Below are 27177 nucleotides of genomic sequence, written 5' to 3'. Positions count from 1 at the left end.
TAGATCTTATTTTTTATCTAACTTTAAAATTTTATCCTTCTAGTTGATTAATAATGCATTTGTATTTATTTTAATTACTGTCTTATTAGAACTTTATTTTTTGCATTTTGTTTTTATTTCTTTTAAGTAGTTAATTTATTTCCTTGATTTCCAATGGATAAATCATGTTTTCTTTTGCTGCCTTAAAGTATATGCACTGTCCTTTATTTCTTCAATTTAAGGCACAAACTAAGCTTTTATTAATATATGACTTTTCTCAAAGCCACGTAACAGCTAATTCATATGTAATATATCAACATCTACATTATAGTATAGTTAGCGTAAAAATTAAGTTTGTCACATATTTTAAGATTTTGGCATAGAGAAAATTTTCAATAATTCTTCAATTCTGGTTATACACTAGTGGCACTACATGTAAAAAGTATTATACATTAACAATTTTTAGGAAAAAAATTGTTGTGATTTAAGTTAAATTTTTAGGAGCAGTACCATTGAATAATTCTTTTAAATGTAAGTTACCTGCTGTGGTGTGCTAGCATTTTCTTCTATAGTGGGTACAGAGATAGTTTCCTCATCCAAAATAGGTTGACCAGTGTCTACTATTGCACTTCCAGGTCTTTTATAGGATTTCTGACCTCCTACGGCAGATTTCTTCTTAATGTAAAATTCTTGCTCTTTCTTGAATGAAGCGTGACTTGAAAGAATTTGCTTGCTAGCTGAATATGAGAAATATTAGGTTTAAGTTAAAATATGTGGAATGCGTAGTTACTACTGACTGTGTTATTTAGTTATATCCTTGTAAAACACTCAAAGAGACAGGTCAATTTGTTTTGTTTTAATGAGATAAAAACAAACATCACTGGCTTCTTGGAAATATTCTGGTCTTAATGAAACTTACTGTAATGGTATACGACTTGCCTAGAGCAATGCATAGTGTGGGCAACCACTGATTGCTAAAAGAATGCATAACAATTCAACAATTTCTCATTCATTCTGTGCTGCTCAAATGACAATAAAGTAATACCATACGCTCTGACTTCTTCAGTGTTTAATACTATGTGTGTGTATGTTACTGTAACTTTTAATTTCTGAATTCATTATTTCATAACTAACAGATAAGTACCATTGGAAGGGATACAAATAGACATGTGCTGGATGTTGTTTAATTCATCAAACATATTGAGGGAACATAAGTGAAGGACACTGGGAAATTCAAATTCCAACCATGACAGAATAATGGGCTTTATTTTTATACCTTATTGGATTTATTTTTATACCTTAAAAATTGGATTTATTTTTATACCTTAAAAATGATAAAAATTGGACAAAATGCCTAAAGCAACTGTTCTAATCCATGGGACAACAGACAGCCCAGTACTGTGATCCCTGTGAGAAAGGCAACATTCAAGATGGTCTCTCCACTTCCCCAGATTTCTGCCTGTGAGGGTCTTCCCATCTGTGGCACAGGGAAATAGAGTTCAAATAATGAACGGCTGCACTGTCGGATTTAGGAAGCAAAGATTGGAATTTGAGGCTCCTGAGACAATTAGAATTTGTGAGGCAGGGTACTGGAAAGGAGGCATCTGAGCAGCAAAGGAACTCAGAAATATAGATAGGGGTCTACTTGAGTCTTTAGCTGAGTTTTAAACTTCCTTTGTACAAATACCTAACAATGTCTGGTAGATAATTACTGGAAGATTGTGAGCTTAATGGAGATTCTGAAGGTTGCAGGGCTGAGAGACATCGAACTTCTGCCAAAATGAAGAAAATTTAATGAAAACACAGAGTATTCAGTAGAAACTCAAGGTAGGCTATTCTTTAGGAGTAGAGCTACCCTAACCCTAGAGTAATGGAAACTCTAGACCTGACTTAAGAAAGCTTAGAACCAACTTTTGATAGGCTTAAGCTAAACTGTCAATAAATTGTCTGCCAGAACAAAATTCAACAGTCTTTTGATGAAGACAGCATAATCCAGAGTCTTGGTAATGTAGAAGATACAATGGACAGCACATTATATAACCATCACTTGAGAAAAAGTTAATACAAATACCCTTAAGAGCTAACACAGATTTTGGACTTAGCAAACAAGCTATTAAAAATGTGATTAAGGATTTAAGGGGAAAGGTTGATATAATGAAAGAACAAATGGTGTATCAACAGAAAAATGAACTATATAAAGAATAAAAAGAAATTCTAGATATGACTATAACTGAAATAAGACATTCCTGGATGGATTAAACATTGTCAAATTTGGAAGAAAAGATTAGTAAACTTCAAAGTAAGCAATTGACTTGATCTAAATGGAAGCAAAGAATAAAGAAAAAAATGAACAGAGGCTAGGTGACCCATGGTATGATATTGTGCATAAAAGACAGTTCTTTTTAGTAATTTACTTATGTACTTGAGATAATCAGCATGAACCCTATTGGGAAAAACGAGAGAGCAGGAAGGGTGCTGGCCACCAAATAGTTATGAAAAGTTCAGCTCAATTTTTTTTTTAAGCCCTTTATTGGAATATAATTGCTTTACACTCTTGTACCAGCTTATGAGATACACCAAAGTGAATCAGCTGTATTTATACACATATCCCCATATCCCCTCCCTCCCGTGACTCCCCTTCACCCTCCCCGTCCTGGCCCTCTAAGGCATCACCCATCATTGAGTTGGTCTCCCTTTGTCAGCTCAATTTTAAAACAAAACATGATGGCAGAATTCAGAAAAAGCATATTTATCAAAGTAAATGTAAATGTATTGCATTACTCTATTTCAGAGACTAGAGTCTTGGATTGAGTGGGAAAAACATCTGTTATAGGAGAAAGGTTGCAAAACTAAATGTATGAACCAAAATGAACAGGCAAATGATAAGTGGAATAACCAGTGTTAATGTCACACAATCTATTAAAGTTGAAAAAAAACAGCTTTACATTCATTTAAAAAATACAACATATCAATAAATATAAAGCAAATGTAGAACTTTATGCAACTAGCAATGTATTATAGAAACATGTAAAATGAAAAATATTAGAGATAAATTTTTACACATTTTACTTTTTTTCAGAAACTTACAAGCCAATAAAATAAAATGTAAATGACAATTGAAAATTTTAAATATTGCAGCTACCAGGTTTTATTTTATACACACACACACACACACACACACACAGAATGTGTGTGTGTTTATTTAGATATCAAATTACCTCCAAAATAGAACATAAGTGTTCTTTAAGCATAGGAATGTATTAAAACATCATAGGCAAATAGGTTTTATTTCAAGAATGATTCCAAATTAAAAATTAATTTGTGAAATTCAAAGGGATAAAATTTGATGACTTCTATAAACAATAAAAAAGTAATTAATAAAGTTCCAAACCCATCCCATATTAAAATTCTTAGCTCTCAATAGAAAAACTTTTTAAAATGTTATAAAGGGTAATTATTAGATGTCAACAACAAACATAATACTTAATGGTAAATGCTATAAGCCTTCCTAAGAAAAGGAAATATATCATCATCACTCTTATTTAACATAGGTTTGGAGATCCCAAACAAAACCAAGGAAAAGTTTTAACAAGACATTATCAATTACACAAATTGGTAACATCCCAGTTTTGTTTAAAATGAGAGTGCAAAAATGGACAATGGAAGCATAAAAGCTAAAATACTAACAGTATTTTTTCTGGGTAGCATGATTACAAGGGGTTTCTTGTTGCCTTGTTCATAATTTTCTATTTTTCAAATTTTCTACAATGGGCATGTGTTATTTTTATAGTCAGAATTAAGTAATTAAAATAACTGAATGTATCTCAGAGTATCATTCTTGTCCATTATTTCAGAAATAATTTTTTAAATTAGAAGCTCTTTTAACTATTACATTGCAAGCAATAACTTCAAAATTTGTGTTAATTTTAATAAGTAGAATATTTTCTAAAACTGATGAGTTGGAAATAAAAGTAAAAAATTCTTTCAAAATAATAAAAATCTATTTCTTATTCAGAAGTCTAAGAGGGCTCATGTAATAAAGTCTTTAAAGTACATTTATAACAAATCTATTGATCTTCAGAGTCTAATTTGGCACACAACCGCAATAGTTTTTAAAATATATTTTATAATATGATAAATTCTACCAATTTAAATGTTTACTTGCTATTTTATCTTGAAACATTTAACAATTCAGTTAAATAAACATAAATATCTGTTTATGAACATAAATATCCAATTTTAAAAGCCACACTTACACTGGGAGCTCAAGGCTTTCTCATTCCCTAAGAAGTTAATTGCTGGAATGATAGCTTGGCCCTTCCCGGTGGAGCTCAGGATAACTTCTTCATTTTCTAGGATCTGTAGCTTGATGAATGCATCTGGTTTGGACGCACGTACCTGTATTGTAACAGGATGTGGTAATGCAACTTTAACTGAATACCTATAAGGAAAAAACATTCACGTTTATAAACGAGTATGCTGATCTTTCCTTCAGATCGCTGAAGGAAACTGTATCATTTGCTAATATGATAATCTACAAGTAAAACCACTTTATAAAGTCACTTAAAATTCTGGAAATATTAGCACTATTATAGACTTTGACAAAAGATCCCAGTATGCTATGGTAAAATGAAGTTTATTATCATCACATCCCAAACAGGAAATGTAACTTTTTATTTAGATATGATAAGCACTCACTCACAAAACTTGATAGATTGCAAACTACTGCCCCAGCAAACCTTTCCATTATGCCTTCCTCTCCAGTTGGACAAAGAGCACAACTGGCAGTAGTTTTCAAAACTTCACTGTTAACATTGTTTTCTTTGAGTCACAAAAATACAGAGAAATCAGAATCAGTACCTGTCGCCTGGGCTCTTACCCTTCAACCATGCTGGTTGGGAAGCTCTTCCAAAAAGACTAGAAATGTGCAGTCTAATTCCTTTCCAACTCCTCCCTTCATGCAGTCTAAGAGGTTTCTCATTTTGTTGGGGTTCTTTCCTACTCTAGGTGAATCTTGCAAATGCTCAGGACCCAATAAACTTTCAATTTCTCTAGAAATTTGCTTTTCTCTCTTCTCTCTTCTGCATCTTAAATTCCCCCACTTTATTCCTTCTTGATATTGGCTTTTGTGCCTGTGCAGGGCTCACCCATTTAAAAACAGATCAAAACAAAACAAAAACCAAACAACAACAACAACAACAAAATCTTCAATCAACCTTGCTGTTCAGCCTCGGCTCTATTTTACTCCCCAGCTTACAACCTAAGGAGAGTTGTCAGCTTCCACTGTCCTTGGCTTCTGACCGCCCACTTGCTCACAACACTCCACTCTGCCCCCAACCAAGGGGCTAAACTTGTTTCAAGCAGCTTATCACCATCCTATAGAAACCTCAGTTCTCATCTTCCTTGAACTCTCAGGAGAATTTGACAAGGTTGAATCAACCCTCATTTTCTCTTTCTTCAAAAACTTTTCCCCCTGAGGGTAACAAACTTCTATTTCGGGGGTGCTATTTTTAGACTTCTCTCACATCGACATTCCCATAAATATCAGAGAATTGTAATATTCTGTCCTGGATCTGACTCTCTTTGTACAGACTTTCCTGGCACTCCAAATGGGCAGAAACAGAATAATGATTTCCGAATCTGTGTCTCCAGCCCGAGTCCCCTATGCAATATCCCTTGGACGTTCCACTGGTCTACCATGTTTAAGACCTAAAAATGAATAATTGTTTTTCTGTTGCCCAACCAGCCAATGGGGTCCTCTTCCTGTAAGCTCTAAGTGACACTTACTATCCAACAGTTCCCCAAGTCAAGCCCCAATCAACCAACGCTGTCAATTTTACTTCCTTGATACCTTAAAATCCCTTTTTTCCCCTCCAGATGCATCATCAGTGCATGTTATAGGTTAAATTGTGTCCCCTTCAAAAACATACTGGAGTCCTAACCCCCAGCATCTCACAAAATGTCACCATTCTTGGAGATATTATCTCCCAGAGATAAATTAAAAAGAGGTCCTTATGATAAGGGGAAATTTGGAAACAGAGAGACACAGAGAGAACGGTGTGTGAAGAGGAACACAAAGACGAGGGTGATAAATCTATGAGTCAAAAAATGCCAATGACCAGAACCCTCCAGAAGCTAGCAGAAAACATGGAGTATTTTCTCCCTCCTAGCCGTCAGCAGGAACCAATCCAGCTGGCACTTTGATCTCAGACTTCTAGCAGCCAGGACTGTGAGATACTAAGTTTCTGTTGGTTAAGCCGCCTCCTTTGCCAATTTGTGGGCCTTTGTTATGGCAGCCCTAGCGAACAAATACACTGACTTCTCTCCGGTTGCCATTATCACACACCTGGCTTATTTTGCAACGTCTACCTGGCTGGTTTCCCTGTCTCCAGTTATGTTTCCCTTCATCCGTTCAACACACTGCAGGCTTCCGAGCAAGCTTTGTTTTTCTATTTTTTTTTTTCCTGTTCTGTACCTTTCATAATTACATATAATTTCACAACACAGTTCTAACATTTTTTCTGTTCTTAGAAATTATATTTAGAGTACTTTTTCAATTCATGCATTGCAGACATAATGTTTTAACACAAGTCTATTAATGCCATTTTTCTCAAAATCCTCCCAAGCATCTCACTGCCTCTATGGTAAAATCTGAATCTCTTATTTTGAGACCCTTCAGGAAAGGGCCCTGCTAACCTCTGAATCTTGCTGCTTGCTATAGCACGCTAGAACCCCATTTTGCAAACAAAACAAAGGTCATACTCTCTCTAATTTCTGAATTTTCACGTGCTAGTCAAGCAGTTCTCTCCTCACCTTCCCCCCAACTCACTGTGACAGCTTTAGGACCAGCTGCTATGACTAATTTAGGTATTGGGTTCAATACCACAGCTGAGTCTAATAGTGGCCTTGCTGTGTGATACAATGGTTTCCTATCATAGTGGTTAAAATACTTTATCACAGTTGTTATTTTTAGTTACTGGCACATTTCCTTCCTTCTCTCCATTTTTTTTTTTTTTTGCTTTCTTTCTAATAGGCAGTATGCAAATATATTACAAGAAGCAGATAAATTAAAAAGATAATTCTTCAACCCTTTTATTGCCCTCAGTTTATACGCTTTCATTTAGTATTTTCTCTAAAATTTTACCTATATATAAAAATACATAAACAACTATAAACATACGAAAATATACTTGGGATATACTGTATATATTATTCTGTAATTTAATTTTGTTGATTATCTTTCACTGCAAAAATGTGAGTATGTTTGCTGAAGGGAAAAGGGTTTTAAAGAACAAATAAATACGAATTACAGAGAAAAATCAGCCAGAATACAATGAATTATTATTTGTGCATATACTGTCAAAGAGACTTAGGTTTTTACCTTTAAAAACCAATTTACTGATATGTATGGTATCTTTATAACATATAATCTCTTTAAAATAATAAATCTTTAGACAATAATGAGAAATTTTCTTTAATATTTACAATAAAATATGCCTATCACAGCTCTATTAATACTAAAGAAAAAGTAGAAAAGACTTGTAACAATAAGGGATAACCAATAACCAAATAATTTGTATATTCATATGAATAATTATTAGATAATCATGAAAAAGAGTTCACAAAATGTCTTAATGGCATTGGGAAATGTTAACGTTATAATGTTAAGTAAAAAGGTCAGATTATAAAACTTTAATTATGTTATAATTTTAATAATGTTAAACTGTGACTAGAAAAAACATTCTAAGAAAATACAATAGATATTAACAATGATTGTTTCAAGGTTGTTTGATTATGGGTGATTTTTATTTCCTTAATAATACATTTACATATTTGCCAAATTTTCTGTATAGAAAAATATATGAAAAAGAGTAGACAAGTATTCTAACAACTCATTTAATAACAACATTTAATGAACATTTAACAGTATTTAATGAAGGCTAATTATGTGTCAGGCATATATCAATATGTCCTATATTGATAAGACACAGTTCCTGCCTCCAAAAAGTGTTATTTTTTTAAAGATTTTTTTTGATGTGGACCATTTTTAAAGTCTTTATTGAATTTGTTACAATATTGCTTCTGTTTTATGTTTTGTTTTTTTGGCCCCGAAGCATGTGGGCTCTTAGTTCCCAATCAGGGATTGAACCCGCAACCCCTGCGTTGGAAGGTGAAGTCTCAACCACTAGATCGCCAGGGAAGTCCCTCCAATAAGGATTAATTCTCATGGAGGTGGATGTAAAATTAACCAGATAAAATTTGATATGTCACATTCTCAGAAAGAACAAAAGATTATAGAAACACAGCTAGGACTAACTAGTTATGTTTGGAATTTTAAGTATAAAAGATTTGACTGTTGAAAACTATCATTAAAAGTGATCAGTTTTGCTAGGTGGAGAAATGGAGACAGTATATAAGGACAAGAGGAAAGGCATCGGCAAGATAAAATCACATTACAAACATGTCAGGAATTGGTCCTTGGCTCCATCAAGAGCGTGTGCCATGTGTTGGGAGGCTGGGCAAGAGTGTTTGTAGTTTGGATTTTATTTTACAGCCAATGGAAAGTTGTCCAAAATTTTAAAGAAGGAAGTCACATATTTAAATGTGTGTATTAGAAAGGTAACTACTCTGGTAGTAAAGGATGGATATGTAAATGAATAAAGTAAGAGAGAGAGACAGAAAGAGAGAAATAGAAGTAAAGAGAAGAGTGAATATAATGGAGACATGGATTCCAGAACACAGCATTTCTCTAGGCAAAATATAATGAGGCCCTGAAGTAGTGGAGGACATTGAGAATAAAGAGGTATGTGGGAATTAGAACCAAATGGGCTGATTAATTGAAAGAGAGTGGAGTCCACGATGAGGCTATTCATGGAGAATATATAAAGTATGAAAAGAAGGATGAGTTGGCAGATACGGAGAAACCTACACAAGAGAAAAGTCAGAGATGGAACAGAACAAAGAGAGAATGAGAAGAGGGAAGAGTGTTATGAAGGATGTTTAATGAAAGTCAAGTAGGATGAGGACTAAGAAACCACTGTGTGCAACACAGGCTTGATCTTATATAACATTTATATAATCACATGACTCTCTAAGTAGTTTCCAAAAGAGTATAAATTTGAAGTTCAAATTCACTCAGGATTTTATCAAAAAAATTTATTATTATTGTCCTAAATGTTTGCCCTATAGCCAGGTTTACTTTGAGGCAGCATATAAAAGATTTTGTGATTAGGCCTCAAAGCACAAAAATACCAATTAATTATGATGATTAGATATGCCTTCATTAGTACTCTATAAATAAATCACGCTTAGCATTATGCAGTCAGCTGCCCGGGAAAAATATTCTTCTAGAGGGCTGTGAAAACAGCTTAATTAATTATAAATGCTCTGCAACTTACCACATATTATATTTTGAAATGTTAAACATACATATATACCCATGTTATATATGTGTGGAGGTATTTGTCAAACCGTTTCAGTGTTTCTTTATGCTACTTAGCACTAAAATGCTTTCCAGAATCAAGATGGGAGTTTGTTAAAAATCTGTATTTATTGTTAAAAATAAAAATGTTAGTCAGAAAAAGAAAAAGAAAAAAATTATTATTTTTGGTAATATTATTATTTAAAATAAAATATTTAAATTTAAAGTCAATTATTTAATACAAAATATTAATATTTTTAAAGGAATGCATTTCCTTTCTGTCACATACCTGAATACAATTTTCTTATCATTGGGTATGTAGTAATCTCTGATTTCCTTTATGGCAAAGGTATTACATGGAAGGTCTCGAGACAGGCATGGAAGTGGATGATAAGAACCAATGAGGCGTAGTTTCCATCGTGAGGATGAAACATACACGTCACCAGTATATGCTTCAGCCACGAATGTATATCCTTTCTACAGGAAAAAAAAAATTACACAGAAGTAAGTGACATTGTTACCAGTCTCTCAAAAGTACAATGTATGGTTTCACAGTATTAAAATGCTTTATCATCTTAATATACATAAAGATCCCCAGATCTCTTGATAACTGTCAAATCATTAGCATTACGTTTTAAAATCCCTTTTAAAAATTGCCATCTTTAGTCTTCCTGCAAGGCCGGCTTTGACCATGAGGGCTGGTTGTAGCACAGTTGATGTGTTGAGCAGAATGGCAATTTGGTATTTGCTGCTGTGTGATTTCCTCTGCAGGAAACATCAGGGGAGCACAAAACCTGCATCCAGGAGAAGGGAGTCTCATAGGAATACACGAACTGCACGTGTGCACACCCCCGGAACCCACCAGTTCCTCACCCATATTGATTGTAGTATTTACATATTTTGTAACCATTTAACAAGTAAAAAAATGTGTTAATGTTTTTTAAAAAATTGCCATCTTACATGTTTTTGGAGAAAATGGAGAACTCTAACACTGTTGTTTGTATGCTTCCCTGGCTATTAAAGAAAAGCTTAACTGTGGTAGATGATTACTACATTTCCTGCTATTTCTTCTAATGCTTCCTAAAGCAGATTTTTATCATTGCGTCATCCTGGATTAGCCCAGTAGCTTCCTACTTGATTTCCTTCTCTTCTCAGAATCATCTTTCTAAATATGAGATGAAAAAAGCAGAAGAGATTATGGAGATGTGGTTCCCTTGGGATGACAATTGGCAGATAAAGCTATCAAATTAGCAGCAGATCTGGTTCCACGGAACCCAGATGTGAGCCTGGACATGAGCTTGTTAGGTTGGAGAAAAGAAGCCATTAAGGAACCTGGGAAAGTGATAACATACAGAAGTTCAAAGTAATTCTGAGTTTATAATTCCAGACATTTCTAACAAGGCAGAAAAATATAGATTTGTATTTCAGTTGCTCTCTGATGCAGAGAAAGCTCTCTGATGTGTTTAGATTTTCAGAAACAACAATTAGAAATACACAAGATACAATGAATTCATAACATTGCAATAAACATCTAGGAATATTAACCAAAGTTCCAATACCCATGAGATCAGAATTGCAACATGCATAAGGACCTTTGACAATATGTTTGGGGTAAGGAGAAAAGGAAGATAAATCATATATGCTAAAGTATTTTTACCTGCAAAGTGCAGGTTTATTGCTGTTTTTGTTATTATTTGAGCTTGTGGTATTAACGTACTAACGGAGCAAAATAAAATACATGACTCTGATTTATTTTTGTCTAGACTCAGAGAACAATTTTGAGAGAGAATAAAATATTTATAAAATGGTAGGATAGATATTGGTAAGTAAAAGTCTAAGGCTAAACAAGTGATAGGATTTTAAGAGAGGACCTGGCGATTCTAAACGCCCTCAAGACTCTGGAATAAAAGAATAAAATAATAGAGTACCAAGTACTGACAACCTCACAGATAAGTATTTCAAATCATAGATTACGGTCTTTAAAAAATGATGAAAAAAAAAAAAAACACGTCAAACAATTCTAAAGGATTAACTGTGTAACGAGGTGTTTTTATTTCTTTTAACCTTAGACACTGGTTCTCTGGATATACATTAGAAAAAGTTGACCTAAAATCAGCTACATATGTGTCAAATGCCTTGCAAGCATCAAAAATGCTAATGCAATCATGGGCTACAAAACAATGGAGGTAGGTTGGAATTCCACTTAGAGGCTGCATTCAGTTCTGGGAACTGCATTTTAGAAGAGACTTAGACAATTTGGAGAAATGTTCAAAGATCAAGAATTGTGACAATAGAAAACCCTACCACAAAAAGGACGACTGAAGCTATTTATTCTTCTATTCATACAGCTCTATATTCTCCTCCCCATTCTCTCTATTTTTTCTAAGAAGACCCATGATGAGAGGGTAGAAGACAGGAGGTATTTGAGAAGGGAAATGACTGTTTGTTGCAATCCTAAATTTACAATTTAGAAATAATAGTTAAATGGAGATAGAGTGTTCTGCGTATTGACTCAAAATGTTTCATTTAAAACTGCTCCCAAAATTCAAGTTTAGTCTAGGAAAGGAAGTCTTCACTGGGGTTATTAAACAAAAACCAAACCAAATCCAAACAAAGTATGCTAGATGTAAATGAGAATCAGATTCTTATGTAGTTCAACTAAGTATCCTTTACAGATCTTTACCAAAATTAAGTATCAATGGCTAACATGATTAATATTAGTATACTTGCCTAGTGAAGTAAAGAGCTCATCTCTAGAATTCAACTGACATCTATGATCTTGATAGAGTCTCCCTTTGAATAAAATTATCCTTTTCATATGAATATTTGGGACTTTTGATTTCCAAACACAAATGAAATAAATTTTTATATTCAAAAGGAAATCTAGGCCAAACTTGACAAACAAACATTAAAAACAACCAGTCAATTGATACTGTGAAGGCAAGTTTGTTAACAAAGAACTAGTTGCCTCCTATAGTATTTGGTTTAAGATATTCTGCTGGAGAGAGGCAAAGTTTATCAATAAATTTGCCAAGGTATCATTTTTAGTAAATTACTATTTACTAGGACATATAGGAGAATAAATATAGTGCAAAAGGAAGTTGTATGGAGGGTCAAATTGTATTAGGGTCAAATAAATTCAGTTTTTAAGTACATGTTTGATGTACAGATATTGTCTTTTTAATAGCAAATTATTCTATTTTTAAGTGAAATATACTCTTTCAAAAGCAATTAAAAAAACAATATATTGGTGCACAGACTTTGAGTTTTTAAAAATTACATTTAAGTGTATAACTCCAAGTATACATAACTGCACACAAAAATATTGTCTATCAGGTTTTCTAATAAAATGTAAATTTGAATTAAACATGCAAAATTTAATACAAACTAAAAATAATTCCAATTTGCAATTTGATATCTTCAAATTTAGTAAAATCAGACTGCATTACTGAGAAAATTTGTATCTCATAAAAAGTAATAGAAAAAAATTTTAAGGTTTAAATAAAACATATAAGAGTTTTTAAATTATAATGAAATAATAAAAAGCTCAGTAAAATATAAAGTTCTAAAGAATAGTTATACACAGTCACACATCTCTATATATAGATAAAAATGGATTAAATGATTTCATCAAAAATTTAGTTGCCCTGACTTTTAAAATGTTTCCTAAAATCTCTAAAATAGTTCAACAGTGAACAAATAGAATTTGAAATTAAAAGCAAATTACATTTACATTAGCATCCACAAAAATGAAATATAAATCTAACAAAATATGTTCAAAATGTGTATGAGAAAAATTACAAAACTCTGATGAACAAAATCAAAGGAGAACCAAATAAATGAAGAGATATTCCATGTTTGTGGATAGGAAGAATCAATACTGTCAATAATTCAGTTCTTTCCATTTGATCTATAGAATTAACGCAATCTCAATCAAAATCTCAGCATGCTATTTTACAGATACCGACAAACTGATTGTAAGGTTCACATGGAGAAGAAAAGAACAAGATAGCCGACACGATATTCAAAGAGAAGAATAAAATTGGAGAATTGAAACCAACCAGCTTCAAGACTTACTATAAAGCTGCCATCATCAAGACAGTGTCATTTTGACAAAGGAACAAACAGATAAATGAATCAAAAACAGTCTTTTCAACAAATGGTGCTGGAAAAACTGGACATCCAAAGCAAAAAAAAAAAAAAAAAAAAAGCCTAGACATAGACCTTCACCTTCACGAAAAAAAAAAAAAACTCTCAAAATAGATTATAGACCAAAATGTAAAATTCAGAACTATAAAACTCCTAGAAGATAACATAAGAGAAAGCCTAGAAACCTCCTGGGTATGGCAATCACTTTCCAGAACCAACCAAGGCATGATCCATGAAACAAATAATTGATAAGTTGGACTTCATTAAAATTAAAAACTTTTGCTCTGTCAAAGAACATGTCAAGAGAATGAGAAGACAAGCCATAGACTGGAAGAAAATACCTGCAAAAGACACATGATAACAGACTGTTTCCAAAACGTGCAAAAACTTTTAAAACTCAATAAAAAGAAAACAACCTGATTTAAAAATTGGACAAATATTTTAACAGACACCTCACCAAAGAAGAAATGCAGGTGGCAAAGAAGCATATGAAAAGATGTTCCAATCACATGACATCAGAGAAACTAAAACAAGGAGGAGATAACACTACGCACATATTAAAATGGCCAAAATCCAGAATACTGACAACACCAAACACTGAGGAGGCTATGAGGCAACAGGAACTCTCATTTACTGCTGGAGGGAATGAGGAAAGTTACAGGCACTTGGGAGGCCAGTTTGATGGTTTCTTACAAAACTCAGTGTATATGGTTTCTTTTGCTGTGCAAAAGCTTTTAAGTTTCATGAGGTCCCATTTGTTTATTCTTGATTTTATTTCCATGATTCTAGGAGGTGGGTCAAAAAGGATCTTGCTTTGATGTATGTCATAGAGTGTTCTGCCAATGTTTTCCTCTAGGAGTTTTATAGTGTCTGGCCTTACATGTAGGTCTTTAATCCATTTGGAGTTTACTTTTGTGCATGGTGTTAGGAAGTGTTCTAATTTCATTCTTTTACATGTTGCTGTCCAGTTTTCCCAGCACCACTTATTTGCACAGCAAAAGAAACCATAAACAAGACTAAAAGGCAACCCTCAGAATGGGAAAAAATAGTTGCCTATGAAACAACGGACAAAGGATTAACCTCCAAAATATACAAGCAGCTCATGCAGCTTCATACCAAAAAAGCAAATAACCCAATCCACAAATGGGCAGAAGACCTAAATAGACATTTCTCCAAAGAAGACATACAGATGGCCAACAAACACATGAAAAGATGCTCAACATCACTAACCATCAGAGAAATGCAAGTCAAAGCCACAATGAGGTATCACCTCACACCAATCAGAATGGCCATCATCACAAAGTCTGGAAACCACAAATGTTGGAGAGGGTGTGGAGAAAAGGGACCTCTCCTGCACTGTTGGTGGGACTGTAAGTTGGTACAGCCACTATGGAAAACAATTTGGAGTTTCCTTAAAAAACTACAAATAGAACTACCGTATGATCCAGTAATCCCACTCCTGGGCATATACCCAAAGAAAACCATAATCCCGAAAGAAACTTGTACCATCATGTTTATTGCAGCACTATTTACAATAGCCACGACATGGAAGCAACCTAAATGCCCATCAACAAATGAATGGATACAGAAGATGTGGCATATATATACAATGGAATATTACTTAGCTATAAAAAGGGATGAGATGGAGCTATATGTAATGAGGTGGATAGAACTACAATCTGTCATACAGAGTGAAGTAAGTCAGAAAAAGACAAATATTGTATGCTAACTCACATATACGGAATCTAAAAATGGTACTGATGAACTCAGTGACAAGAACAAGGATGCAGATACAGAGAATGGACTGGAGAACTCGGGGTATGGGAGGGGGCAGGGGGTGAAGGGGAAACTGAGACGAAGCGAGAGAGTAGCACAGACATATATATACTATCAACTGTAAAATAGTCAATGGGAAGTTGTTGTATAACAAAGGGAGTCCAACTCGAGGATGGAAGATGCCTTAGAGGACTGGGGTGGGGAGGGTGGGGGGGACTCGAGGTGGGGGGAGTCAAGGAAGGGAGGGAATACGGGGATATGTGTATAAAAACAGATGATTGAACCTGGTGTACCCCCCAAAAAAAATTAAAAAAAAAAAAAACTCAATGTATTCTAACTATACGATCCAGCAATTGTGCTTCTTGGTATTTACCCAGAGGAGTTAAAAACTTATGTCCATACAAAAACATGCACACTTTGTTCATGATTGCCAAAACTTGGAAGCAACCAAGATGTTCTATAGTAGGTGAGTGGGTAAATAAACTGTGGTATATCCAGATGATGAAATATTATTCAGTGCTAAACATAAACGAGCTATTAAACCATGAAAAGACATGAAGAAACCTTAAATGCATGTTTTTAAGTGAAAGAAGTCAATTTGAAAAGGCTACTTATATACTGTATGATTCCAACTTTACGACATTTTGGGAAAGATAAAACTATAGAGACAGTAAGAGGATCAGTGGTTGTCAGGGCTTGGAGTGGGTAGATAGATAGGTGGAACACACAGGGTTGTTACGGCAGTGAAAATATTTGCATGCTCTAATAATAATGGATGCATGTTATTTTACATTTCTCTAAACCCATAGAAGTTACAACACAAACAGAGAACCACAAAGTAAACTATGGACTTTGGGTGATTGTGATGTGTCAGTGTAGAATGACCAGTTGTAACAAATGCACCACTGGTGGGGAATGTTGATAATGGGGAAGGCTGTGGTGTGTGGGAGAAGAAGGTGTAAGGGAGATCTCTGTACCTTCCTCTTGATTTTGCTGTGGCTCTAAAAGACGAAAGTCTTATTTTAAAAAATTCTTAAGACAACTCAAAAGAACTACTGGTTTTTTTAAGGAGTGATATTCTTTACCTTCATTCCTATAAACCAGTATTCATTAGATAGCTGTCTAAATTTATACAAAATAATGCACAGAACCATAGAAGTCAGTCACAACCACCGCTCAAACTGAAAAATAAAGAGGTTCAAAACCATACAACCAAAGAATGGAACATCAGAGCTAAAAGAGATCTCCTGATTTCAAGTGCAGGTAAACACTGTCTTTTATCATGCTTCCCTCTTAGGAGATATAACTGGAAACATAAAAATGAGGGTCAAATAAATAGAGAGTTAACATGATTTGAGTGGACATCAGAGATCAGGGTCTGTCATTCAACAGGAGTAATGTGCCAAAAATGTCTCTTCTGGAAAGAATCTGGGTAGCCCTGGAAAAAACTGGAGGTGGTGGGATGCTGTGTGGCTGTGTAATCACAATCTTCTGACATACTTAGGAATCAAATGAAAAACCTAGTGGGAAACTGAGACAACCTGCTGATTTGGTTTAGGGATAGGACTAAGTGTGCTCTTTACCTCCACTTTCATTTTAAGTGTTTGTATGGTTTTATGATTTTAATAACGGGAATTTCTTATGTTTTCCTTTTGTCATATTTTCTTTGGAGAAAAGATAAGGGGGCTCAAAGGTGAACGCTCTTGCACTCGCATTAATTACCTCTTGCGGTCAAACACATGGGACTTCTACAGAGGAAGACCAGGACCCTATTCCTCTCTTGCGTAGATTGAAAACACATCTGTTCTACCCTCTGCTGGAAGCTCCCAGGATGCTGGCTTCTCACTGCCATTCTATTATATGCAGAGAATAAAATTTACACCTACCTTATTCTTGGTATAAAGGTAAGGCACCACCTTTTGGAACACCTTTGGCACTTGCTCCATTGTGTCATTATTAACAACGTGGAGCATACAGACTGGAAGTGTAGTGTATACTTTGGGAACCAAAATCATATCTTGAGGAACCAAAAATGTTTCTCTGTAATTACAAAAGCATAAACTTTACCTTGACATGGATCATAAAGAAAGTCTGAAATTAGGTTTGAAGCTAAGAAATAAAAGCAATAAGTTTAAAGTTGCAAGTAACTTAAAGGTACACATATTGTTTTCCTTTAAAATTCTTATTAATCCTCTATTTTGTCATGCAAATGCAAACCCTTTAAGAAATTCCATTTGTAATTAATTTGTGACTTTTATCAAATATGCTATTTCTTGGAAATCAAATAACATTTATATACCAGAGTTGTGTCAATTTATTATATTATGTTTAACACACTCATAAAAAATCTAATAACTTCATATTTTATTTAAAGAAACAAATAAAATTTCTATAATATCTCATTTAGGAACAGCAAACATGGAAGAAGTTGTAACTAAGTTCTGAAAGCAACTTAAACATTCACAATTTTACTACTATCACAAATAAAACTCTCTATATATGAATATTTCATGCCACTTAGGGCTTGTCAATGTATGATAGCCTCACCTGAATACTATAAACCAAGTATGTGGTGGCTGGTCTGTGTAAGTCACAGTATAGTCAGCAAAAGCAACTTTCGTTTCCTCGTCTTGATAGCATGGATAAGATTCCATAGACTTGCAATTGCTTTTAAACATTAGTCTAGAAATGTAAAAATAATTTAAGTACCAATGGCAAAAGTAACTTTTAAAATAAATTCTATTTACAGAAAAAGAAACAGGCAAAAACACAGCATAAAATATTTCAGTCCACTGTTGGCTGGATTGAGTTTTTGTGCTGCCCGTGGTGCGTAGTACAAAGGTAGGGGAGCCCATTCCAGGTCAACTGTGATGTCTCTCAAAGGTGCCCAAAGTTATCTGAAGTTCTTAGTCGAGAGAGAACCTAATTCATGATCAGGGAGTAACTGAAATTTATAGATGGGGAATCAGTACCAAAGTTCAAGCTATAAGGGTGAGAAAACTAGAAGCAGGCAGACTAGCAATAAAACTGGGTGGGAGCCACTGAAGGTCCAGGGTTGATGTAGAGAATCAATATTAGAATGGAGTTTGAAGTGAGGAATTGATTTGCAAAAAAAAGGTTTAAAAATAAACTCTAAAAACAAAGGCCATGAGCAAAGGGAGAGTGTCAGAGGTTTCCTTCTACATGATTTCTGGTGCAACTAATGTTTCTCCATATTTGCCCCCTAGAAGGTTGTGGCATATTCCAGAACATGATACAAGTGATGAGAAAGATCCTCTGAGTCCTGCACCCCCACTCTCCCAGGAACCAGAACCCGCCTCAGTAGCACCAGGAATCTCAAGCCTTTTATATAATGTCTTGGGTATTAGCTGGGATGGAAGCTATACTGGCTGTAGACAATGGTTCTTTGTTAGAGGTCTAGACGGAGCTAGAGGTGCGCTTGGCTTCCAGAAATTGGATGGCTTAACTGTACTGTCAGTGGGAAGCAAAGCCATAGAAATCCTCATGGAGGATAGAATTCACCTGCTCCATCTGATCACCGGTCTTCAGTGGTGGGAGGAAAGTTGTACATTTATATTTAGAAGGATTTTAGAATGCTTTTCAAAATAATGACAAGAACAAAGACCAGGGTGATTATATATTCTGGCTTGTTTGGGGCAGTCCTGGTTTAGGCTCATAGACCTGGCATAATTATTAATAGTGCTCCCTCGTTCCTTGTCAAAGTGTCCCAGTTTGGTTGACAAATAACCTGATCACCCTCACTAGGAAGTATGACGTGATGGTCTGTCAATGCAGAGCACCCCTGTCAATCACATGGGGGAAGCATAAATGCAGATGTTGGCTGAGCCAGTACAGGAACTAAGGAGGCTGCGTGGTTCCCATCACACATTCTACTATTTTTCATATACTTCAGGAAATTCTAATGAGTATAGGATCATCAAAATCCATGTGGAATATCGGATTTAGCTTTAACTTTGCGTCCTAGGACAGAGAGAAAGTTATATTCATAAACTGAGCTTTGCCCAAAGTTGACTTGGAAAAGTTGTGCTCCTGAAGATCTGAGAATGCAAGGCTAGGCTCCAGGACCTCAAAATTACCCAGGTACTAGGAAGAATAACAGCAATAGTAGCTAGTGTTCTGTAATGGCTCAATCTGTAGCATTGTGCTAAGTAATTTTCCTGTATTACCTTAATTTACCTTTACGGTTTTATAAAGGAATAATACGATGAAGTAGATATTATTATCCTTATACTACAGATGAAAAAAAATTAAATTTATGTTCAGAGAGGATAAGAAACACACATCTGATAATTAGTAGAAGTGGTGTTACCATTAGGTCTTATACTAAAAGATGTGCTTTTGACATGTAATTAACACCTGCTAGGATGAAGAGGGAGCCTTGGAGGCTCCTGTCATTTAAGTTTAAAGATCAGTCAGACTTGTGAGTTTCATCCATTCAATAGATTGAGGTGTAGAACTCAAACTATTGAAAGAGCATGGTCAGTATCTGCATTGGCTATTCGCTGAGTTTCCTTCTGGGAAATGCTCTTGGCTATTGTAGAAGAAACACATGGAGAGGAACACTGGCCCCCTGGAGTTAGGCTTGTGTTTCAAATACACCTCCATAGTGAACTGACCTGAGTCCCTAATAGGGCAACTCCTGTTTTTAGCCCTTCATTTACATGAAAATTAGATGTAATTTCTGGGCTGGACAATCTTCCTCACAATGCAGAAGCAGCTTGGAGAAGGAGGTTTTTTATGCTGTCTGTGTATCCCTACAACTGGGATCTTAGGCACAAGAGCGCTGCTTGTAGAAAACAGGGCTTCTGGAGCAAAAGTTAATCAAGCTGAATTATCAGGAGACAGCAGTATCCATGGGTCAGGACAGGGGTGAGGTGAGTGAGGCACTCACACTCCGGGTTGGGAAAGTACAAATTTGGATTTTTCTCTGTAATTGAAATTTTGACATTTGGTCTATCGTAGAATTTTTTCATTAACTTTAGATTATTTTAAAATTTTATATGTCTCTATATATAATTTTCTATTTGTCAGTTGCTTATAAATAAAGGTCCAATTGTTATTTTATTTTGACATTGTATCCAGAAACTTTTCTTTAATTTTCTCATTAATTCTAATAAATTCGTGCAGATTTTTTGACATTTTCTACATATTCAACCATATTTCTGCAAAAAGTGGTTTTATTTCTTCCTTTTAAATTCTAGTGACTTTTATTTTGCTTTATTGCCTTTTTGCTCTTCTCAGAATTCCATGATTATCTTGAATAGAAGTGTTTGGGCAGGCATCTTTGTCTCATTCCCAAACTCAAGGAAAAGTTTTCAAAATTTCACCACTAATCATGTTTGTAGTAATTTTTAAAAAATACTAGATACTATAACATATTAGGGAAAGTCTTCTCTAATCCTAGTTTGCTAAAAAATTTTAAAATTTTGAATTTGTGTTAAATTTTTTCAAATATTTTTTCTGAACCTATCCAGAGGACCAAATGATTTGTTTCTTTTCCCTGTTAATGTGCCGAATTGATGAATTTCCAAACGTTAAACCACAATTGCATGTCTCAGAGTGGGAGACCCATTTGATTACAAAGTATTATTCTTTTTATGTAATTCCAATTTTGATTTGCTAATATTTTATTACATTTTTTCATCTCATTTCATGCTGGTGATCTGTTTGCAATTTCACTTTTTTAGTGTCCTTGTTGAGGTTTTTAAATCAAGATTATGAGTTGGTATTTCCTCTTTTCTTCTTTTCTCTAGAAAATGTGTAAGATTAATCTTATTTAATTCATAGTTGATTAAACTGTGCTAATGATAGCATATTGGTAGAGAATTATTATGCATCCTTGCTCTACTAGCGTTTCATCTAGATTTACTTTTACCTTTTCTGCAATAATGCGGAACCTTAGAACTCCTTAACACCTTTTACCCAACTTCTGCATTTTGCATTGTTATGGTTAAGATTTTACTGCTACATATAGTTATTAGTCTGATTGTTCTTTGAAAATAATATGTCTTGTTTCTCTGGTTACTTTGAAGATTTTTCCTTTGGCCTTTGGATTTTAGCAGCTTGACAATAATGAGTCTAGGTATGGTTTTCTTTGTGTTTTTCCTGCATGGAGTCTGCATGCAGAGTCTCTTGAAAATATGGGTTGATGTATTTTATCAGTTTTGGAAATTTATCAGCTATTATCTTTTTACATTCTGGGACTCTAATGATACAAATACTAGACTTCCTAAGCATGTTCCACATGTCCTTAGCTCTTTCCTTACTTTCCACTATTTTTCTATTGACCTATCTCCAGGTTCACTAATCTCTTCCTCTATTCTGCCTGATCCGCTGTTAAACTGATTAAAAAGTTTTAAAATTTCAATTGTTAAAAATCTTATGTAATTTCCATTTAACTGTGCTTTATTAGTCTAAACTTTTAATTTATTTTCTCTTTCTTTGTTCTTTATTTTCTTGGGCAGTTCCATAATAGTTACTTTTAGAGACTTGGTCTGCTAACTCCTACATCACCAAATGGCCTGCCTTATATACATGTATATGTACATATATATATATATATACTCACATATATATGATTTTCTTTTAATTTTTTTAAGTCTTGAACATGGTTTGTGGTTAAAATGCAGTTTTCCTAAGGCTCAACCTACTTCACACTTATCCCTGTTTCTAGAGTGTTGTCCTTTAGGGATTTCAACTGGCAACTTTCATTGTTTACTGGAGTCCCCTCCTCCAGTGGTTCCTAAACTCTAATTTTTTTCTCCTTAGCATGGAAAGACTTCAGAAAACTCTGTTTTACTTCTCAGAGGTTGTGTGCTTAGGATATTAGATAAGTGCAATGAAGACAAAAAAAAAAAGTAGGAAGTGTGGAAGTTCAGAAGCAATGGTGTGTTTCTAGCTGCATTGATTAGGGAAAACAACAAATACGGTTGCATCTGAACTGGAACTTATAATAAGATCATCACACTGCTTTACCTTAAGAAAGGTACATCATTATGTTACAATAAGAAAAAATAAGAAAGGTTATAATAAGAGAAGTCATTACACTGCTTTACCTTAAGAGAGAAATTGCATACGGTTCTATACTCTGTTCCAACATAGCCCAAACTTTTTGAAGAGTATCTGCAACACTGGTATTTTCCTTTGTGTCTAAAAAATAACAATAAAAAATAGCAGTATAAAAGATGTAAGGTGCCTGAAAAATCATTTGGTTCTAAGCCCTCGTTTTATACATGAAGGAGTTGAAACTCAAGAGTAAGGTGATATCCAAAGTCAGAGGCTTTACTAGCAATAAAACCATGCTTAAAATATAAAGTAATGAACTTCTAGTAGAGAGCTCTGCTCACCTTTTTATGCTGTTTCCCTTCATCTTTAGTTTAAAAATCATAAAATGCTCTTTGATCTAGTTGAAAAATCATAAAACGCTCTTTGATCTAATTGAAGTTTACAAGAAGATATTTATCACACACAAAAAAATCCTTATGAAAGCTCTTCTATCAGAAAAAATAATCCATCCAATTTTCCTAAAAAAACAATGGCTAATAGGATCTCACTGAAGCTTATCTAAAGCATAATCCACAAGTGGCTTAAGAGGAGGTGATTTGGCAAAAAAAAAAAAAAAAAAAAAAAGCAAATCCATAACAAGTGCCTCAAATTTAACATGTTAGAAACCAACTTTTTTTTTCTAATTATGTTAAGTTCTTCATAGTACTTCCTAGAATCTGAAATCGGTATCTTAATATATTTACTTTCTATTGTATGCCTGCAACCACTAGAATACAAGATTCATCGGAACAGAAACCTTGTTAGTTTTGCTAATTTCTATGAGGCCAGAATTTAGAACAGTTCTGTACACACAAGAATTATTCAATAAATATGTGTTGAGTGAAAGAATGCAAATGCTATTAAGACATGATTAAGCTGCTCATTCTTGTCTTTATAAAGAGAAAAAAATCATATGTATATGGATGAGAAGTGTATTTTACCATATATTTAATTGAATGAATTTATAATTTTTTTCTCATAGGCAAAAATGTAAACATCAAGCAACAGTAATATTTTTCTATCACAAAACTATGCAATGTAGTTTGTTTTACACTTGTATATCTATAGTTTTTACTGCTTAGATGAACATTTTGATATTTCTCCTTAAATGTTTCAGAGATATTTTTACAACAAAATGTTTCAAAATACTCAAAGAATTCTATGGGAGGCAAGGCTTTCTCTCTAAAAATGGCAACAAAAATTGCAGAATGAAAATATTTGAATATAATTTTTTTGCCTCTGCAGTATTTTATTTTGAGCTGATAAAATAGGCCTTTTCAAGAGATAGTTTATTCATATACTTAAATATATTTCATTTGATAAACATAATAATACCCTTTAAATGCATTTTATGCCTTCTAAATGTATGTCACCACAGACGTACATGGAAGCTTCTTTATTTAATTCATTCATTCCTTCACTCATTCATCCATTCACTTCTTTGAAAAATGATCTAGAAATGTAAAACTATCTATGACTTAGCTGAAACCGACTGCTGCAGTGTTCTGCTAGGCACTGGGGATGGATGGAGAAAAAGGCCAGTTTCCTGTTTTTTAAGGAACTCATGACAGATTGGGCAAATACAGCTGATCATTCATTCATTCATTCTTTCAGCCAGTATTTGCTGTGTGCTCAGCCTGTGCCAGGCACTGCACTAACTTCCGGAAACAAAGAGTCTGAGTGTACTGACATGCACCCTGAACTCAAGGAATTTCAGTGTTGATAGAATTAAAAATAATTAGCTGAGCTATAAAGTAGAATGACTCTAAAATACTTTTTGTTAGCACGTAAACAAATATTCATCCTTATTTACGCAAGTTCATTTTATTATTGAAAGAGTGTACCTGGCGTTCTAGCTTTCATAAGCAATTTGACGTACGTCCCTCTCCACACAGCTTGGATTTTAATTGCTGCTGCTACTTCCTCAGGAGAATACTCTTTATCGATGGTTGGTACATTATATTTAACATCTACCCATTCCACTGGAAAGAGAAAAAAAGACTTTGGACTGAAAGTTATATCTAGTCTCTACCCCAATTTTCACTGCCTTTAACTATTAAAGCACTCTGATGTATAAAGCGCCACAATGAGATATTTGTTGTTAAATTTAACATTGCCTTCTGCAGGTGGTTCTTTTTTAGAATATAAACATTCTGGAGAAGGGAAACATTAAATATTGACACTGTAGTGAATTACTATTGATTCCTCTGCGAAAGTAGCAAGAAGGTTCTCTTAAAATTGAAAGAAAATGTTAAAACAATGGGAACAGAGAATCGGAAGAGGAGGATATGAGGGTTACTTAGATCAGAGAGTCTTCCCAGAATTACTCAAGTTGTGTTGTATAGATTAGTGATTGTCATGCTTTTGAAGGTCAGGAAAAAATAAAACTGGGAAATTGTGGGCTCCCCTGAAAGTATGTGGTACGGGGACACATGTCAGATCTTTCGAAACTTCTGAGCTTCTCAAGGCATAGCTTGAACTCTACAGCTGTTTATATAGACCTATTCCGTCTACTCCACAAAAATTTTGAGTGTGCTTTCTTCAAATTATTTATACTATATCAGGCTAGGAATTCCTTTGTCACATAAATATCTAAAATTAATCAGTACCTAAAGAAGCCTCTTCCAAAGAAGAATCAAGTAAGTCCAAGTCAAAAACCATAGCACGGAACGCAAACTTGAGGTTGGGAGGAGGTTTTGCTATTTGAGCTTTTTTCATTAAACGCCATAAAGAAATATGAAAAACCTGGAAAAGATAAAATACGTTAGCATAATTTTTAAATCAAAAAATACTCCTACCTGGCCAGAGAGGCTCTAAAAAAGTAAGATACTCTAAAAATAAAAACTATATATTTCTCAATTATACACATCATCTATAGCAGAAGACCCTTTGAAGAATTCCTCAAGCAGAAGACACTTCCTTAGCCAGTAAGAGACCAAAATTATCATTTGACTAATTTTAACTTAATAAGATTTAATCACCACAACGTTTGTAATGTACATCCAAGCAAAATATAACATTAACTGATTGAGGATATATAGTGTAAGATAAATAAGAATGTTCTTATGCCTAAGTTGAATACCAGATTTCTTTTATTCCGAGGTGCCATCCACTGTAAGACACACTATTAGTTCATGTGCTTCAAGAAAAAAAATATGCCACTCAAAGTTTTTATCACTTTCTTATCACTTATGAGTATTTACTTCCTATTGAAAAAGTTATTTCAAAGTTATTTAGGTGTTATTTTTCATCCTGTATCACTCTTAAATGTACATGAAAAAATAAAATAAACTACATAAATTTGTTAAGTATTCTGAAAACTTCATACTCAAACCCCTACTCTTGTAAATCACTTGTTGCAAACACGTCACATGTGTGTTTCTATACAGCTTTGTCCTTCGTGTTGTCAAAAGCTTTGAAGGTGCACCATCGTCTGAAGAGTGTTCTCCTTTTGTTTGTGGGGTTTTTCTTAAGCCATCCATCCTCATTCAGGAAGTACTGATGCTGCCTCATTCTTGATTTCACCAAAGAGGACCCACAGCAGGTTTTCAGACCACGGTCAGAAGACATATTCCTTCTTACAAGTTTTCTTTCACGGTTTTCACCCTGATATGCTGAGGATTCCACATACACAGTCATACCACTGGGAATAACAACCGCCACTGCACAATCCTGTTTGCTTACTTGTAGCTATTTATATGTTCACAGGAAGTAAAGTGCTTGGTGGATTAGGTAGGGCTTTTGGGGCACTGTTTGTGGTGACTTTCAGCAAGTCATACCTTTCCCTCTCTCTTTCCTGAGCCCTGGGGGAGTCATTCTGGTGTGAGGAAAATCCCTCTCCCTTCACATTTCTTTGAGGCTCTACCACGCCATTTAATTCTCTTCCCCTAAGAATTAAGCTTTTGTCAAACAACGTACATATTTCTTTTGAAACGGAGACGATATGAATTCTTATGAACAAGTCCATGTGTGTGCAGAGATTTCATTCAGATGTTAAAGGTGAAAAGCAATGTTTGTCTTAGAACTGGTGAAATACAGCACCCTTCAAAGGCATATGCCTATTGCATTTCCTGCTTAGTCCACATTTTCTGACAACTCCTCACCTCTCCTCAAATGTATAGAAACAGGGATCTAATCTCATGATCTATATATGTACCTGCCCCATCAGCTGGCAATAGTGGACAAGCCTTCAAGCAAGCATCTAACACAAGCTCAGCAAATCACTGTCACTTCAGCCACTAATTTTTTTTCTAATTTTTATTGGAGTATAGTTGATTTACAATGTTGTGTTAGTTTCAGGTGTACAGCAAAGTGAATCAGTTATACACATACATATGTCCATTCTTTTTCAGGTTCTTTTCCCATATAGATCATTACTGAGTATTGAGTTCCCTGTGCTATACAGTAGGTCCTTTCGCCAATAATCTGAAATCAGGATCAAGACATTCTATACTGGCCTTGTATGAGAAAGTGATATAAAATTAGGGAACAGTGTTTTCCATGATGCGAAGTTACGAGGAGAGAAAACATGTCTATAAAGAGAAAAAAATGAAGATAAGTTCTAAGGGCCTTCTTTTCCCTCTTTGAAGTTCCTCACCAAGTCATTCCTGTCCTTAGGTGTCAAGAAGATGTCCCTGTATCCTTATAATAAACCAACACATCCAGCTCCTTGTTGTGGCTTAAATGAGCTAGACATGTCCTCGTGATATGCTAATAAAATGCTTTAAATAGTTCAACATTTAAGGTAAAATTAAAAAAAAAATCATGACACTGTTAATCCTCCTACT

At 34.4% G+C, this 27177-nt stretch overlaps 1 protein-coding gene across 1 annotated transcript in view; it reads right to left on the bottom strand.

Annotated features, from left to right (window-relative positions):
* ADGB (androglobin) overlaps positions 1 to 27177 on the bottom strand; it is a 159620-nt gene that overhangs the window by 28281 nt on the left and 104162 nt on the right. Inside the window, exons 21-28 of the mRNA XM_057739476.1 lie at positions 25000 to 25135; positions 24235 to 24372; positions 22402 to 22495; positions 17873 to 18007; positions 17212 to 17365; positions 9690 to 9877; positions 4236 to 4420; positions 520 to 716 (exon numbers count right to left, since the gene is read on the bottom strand). Of these exons, the coding sequence (XP_057595459.1) occupies positions 520 to 716; positions 4236 to 4420; positions 9690 to 9877; positions 17212 to 17365; positions 17873 to 18007; positions 22402 to 22495; positions 24235 to 24372; positions 25000 to 25135 (1227 nt within the window). The remainder of the gene's footprint in view (positions 1 to 519; positions 717 to 4235; positions 4421 to 9689; positions 9878 to 17211; positions 17366 to 17872; positions 18008 to 22401; positions 22496 to 24234; positions 24373 to 24999; positions 25136 to 27177) is intronic.

Source organism: Hippopotamus amphibius, chromosome 6 (genome assembly GCF_030028045.1).
Source record: "Hippopotamus amphibius kiboko isolate mHipAmp2 chromosome 6, mHipAmp2.hap2, whole genome shotgun sequence".
In the NCBI taxonomy this organism is placed as follows: Eukaryota; Metazoa; Chordata; class Mammalia; order Artiodactyla; family Hippopotamidae; genus Hippopotamus; species Hippopotamus amphibius.
Note: the sequence above shows the minus strand (reverse complement) of the source record. Positions and strands in the feature narration are given on the sequence as shown.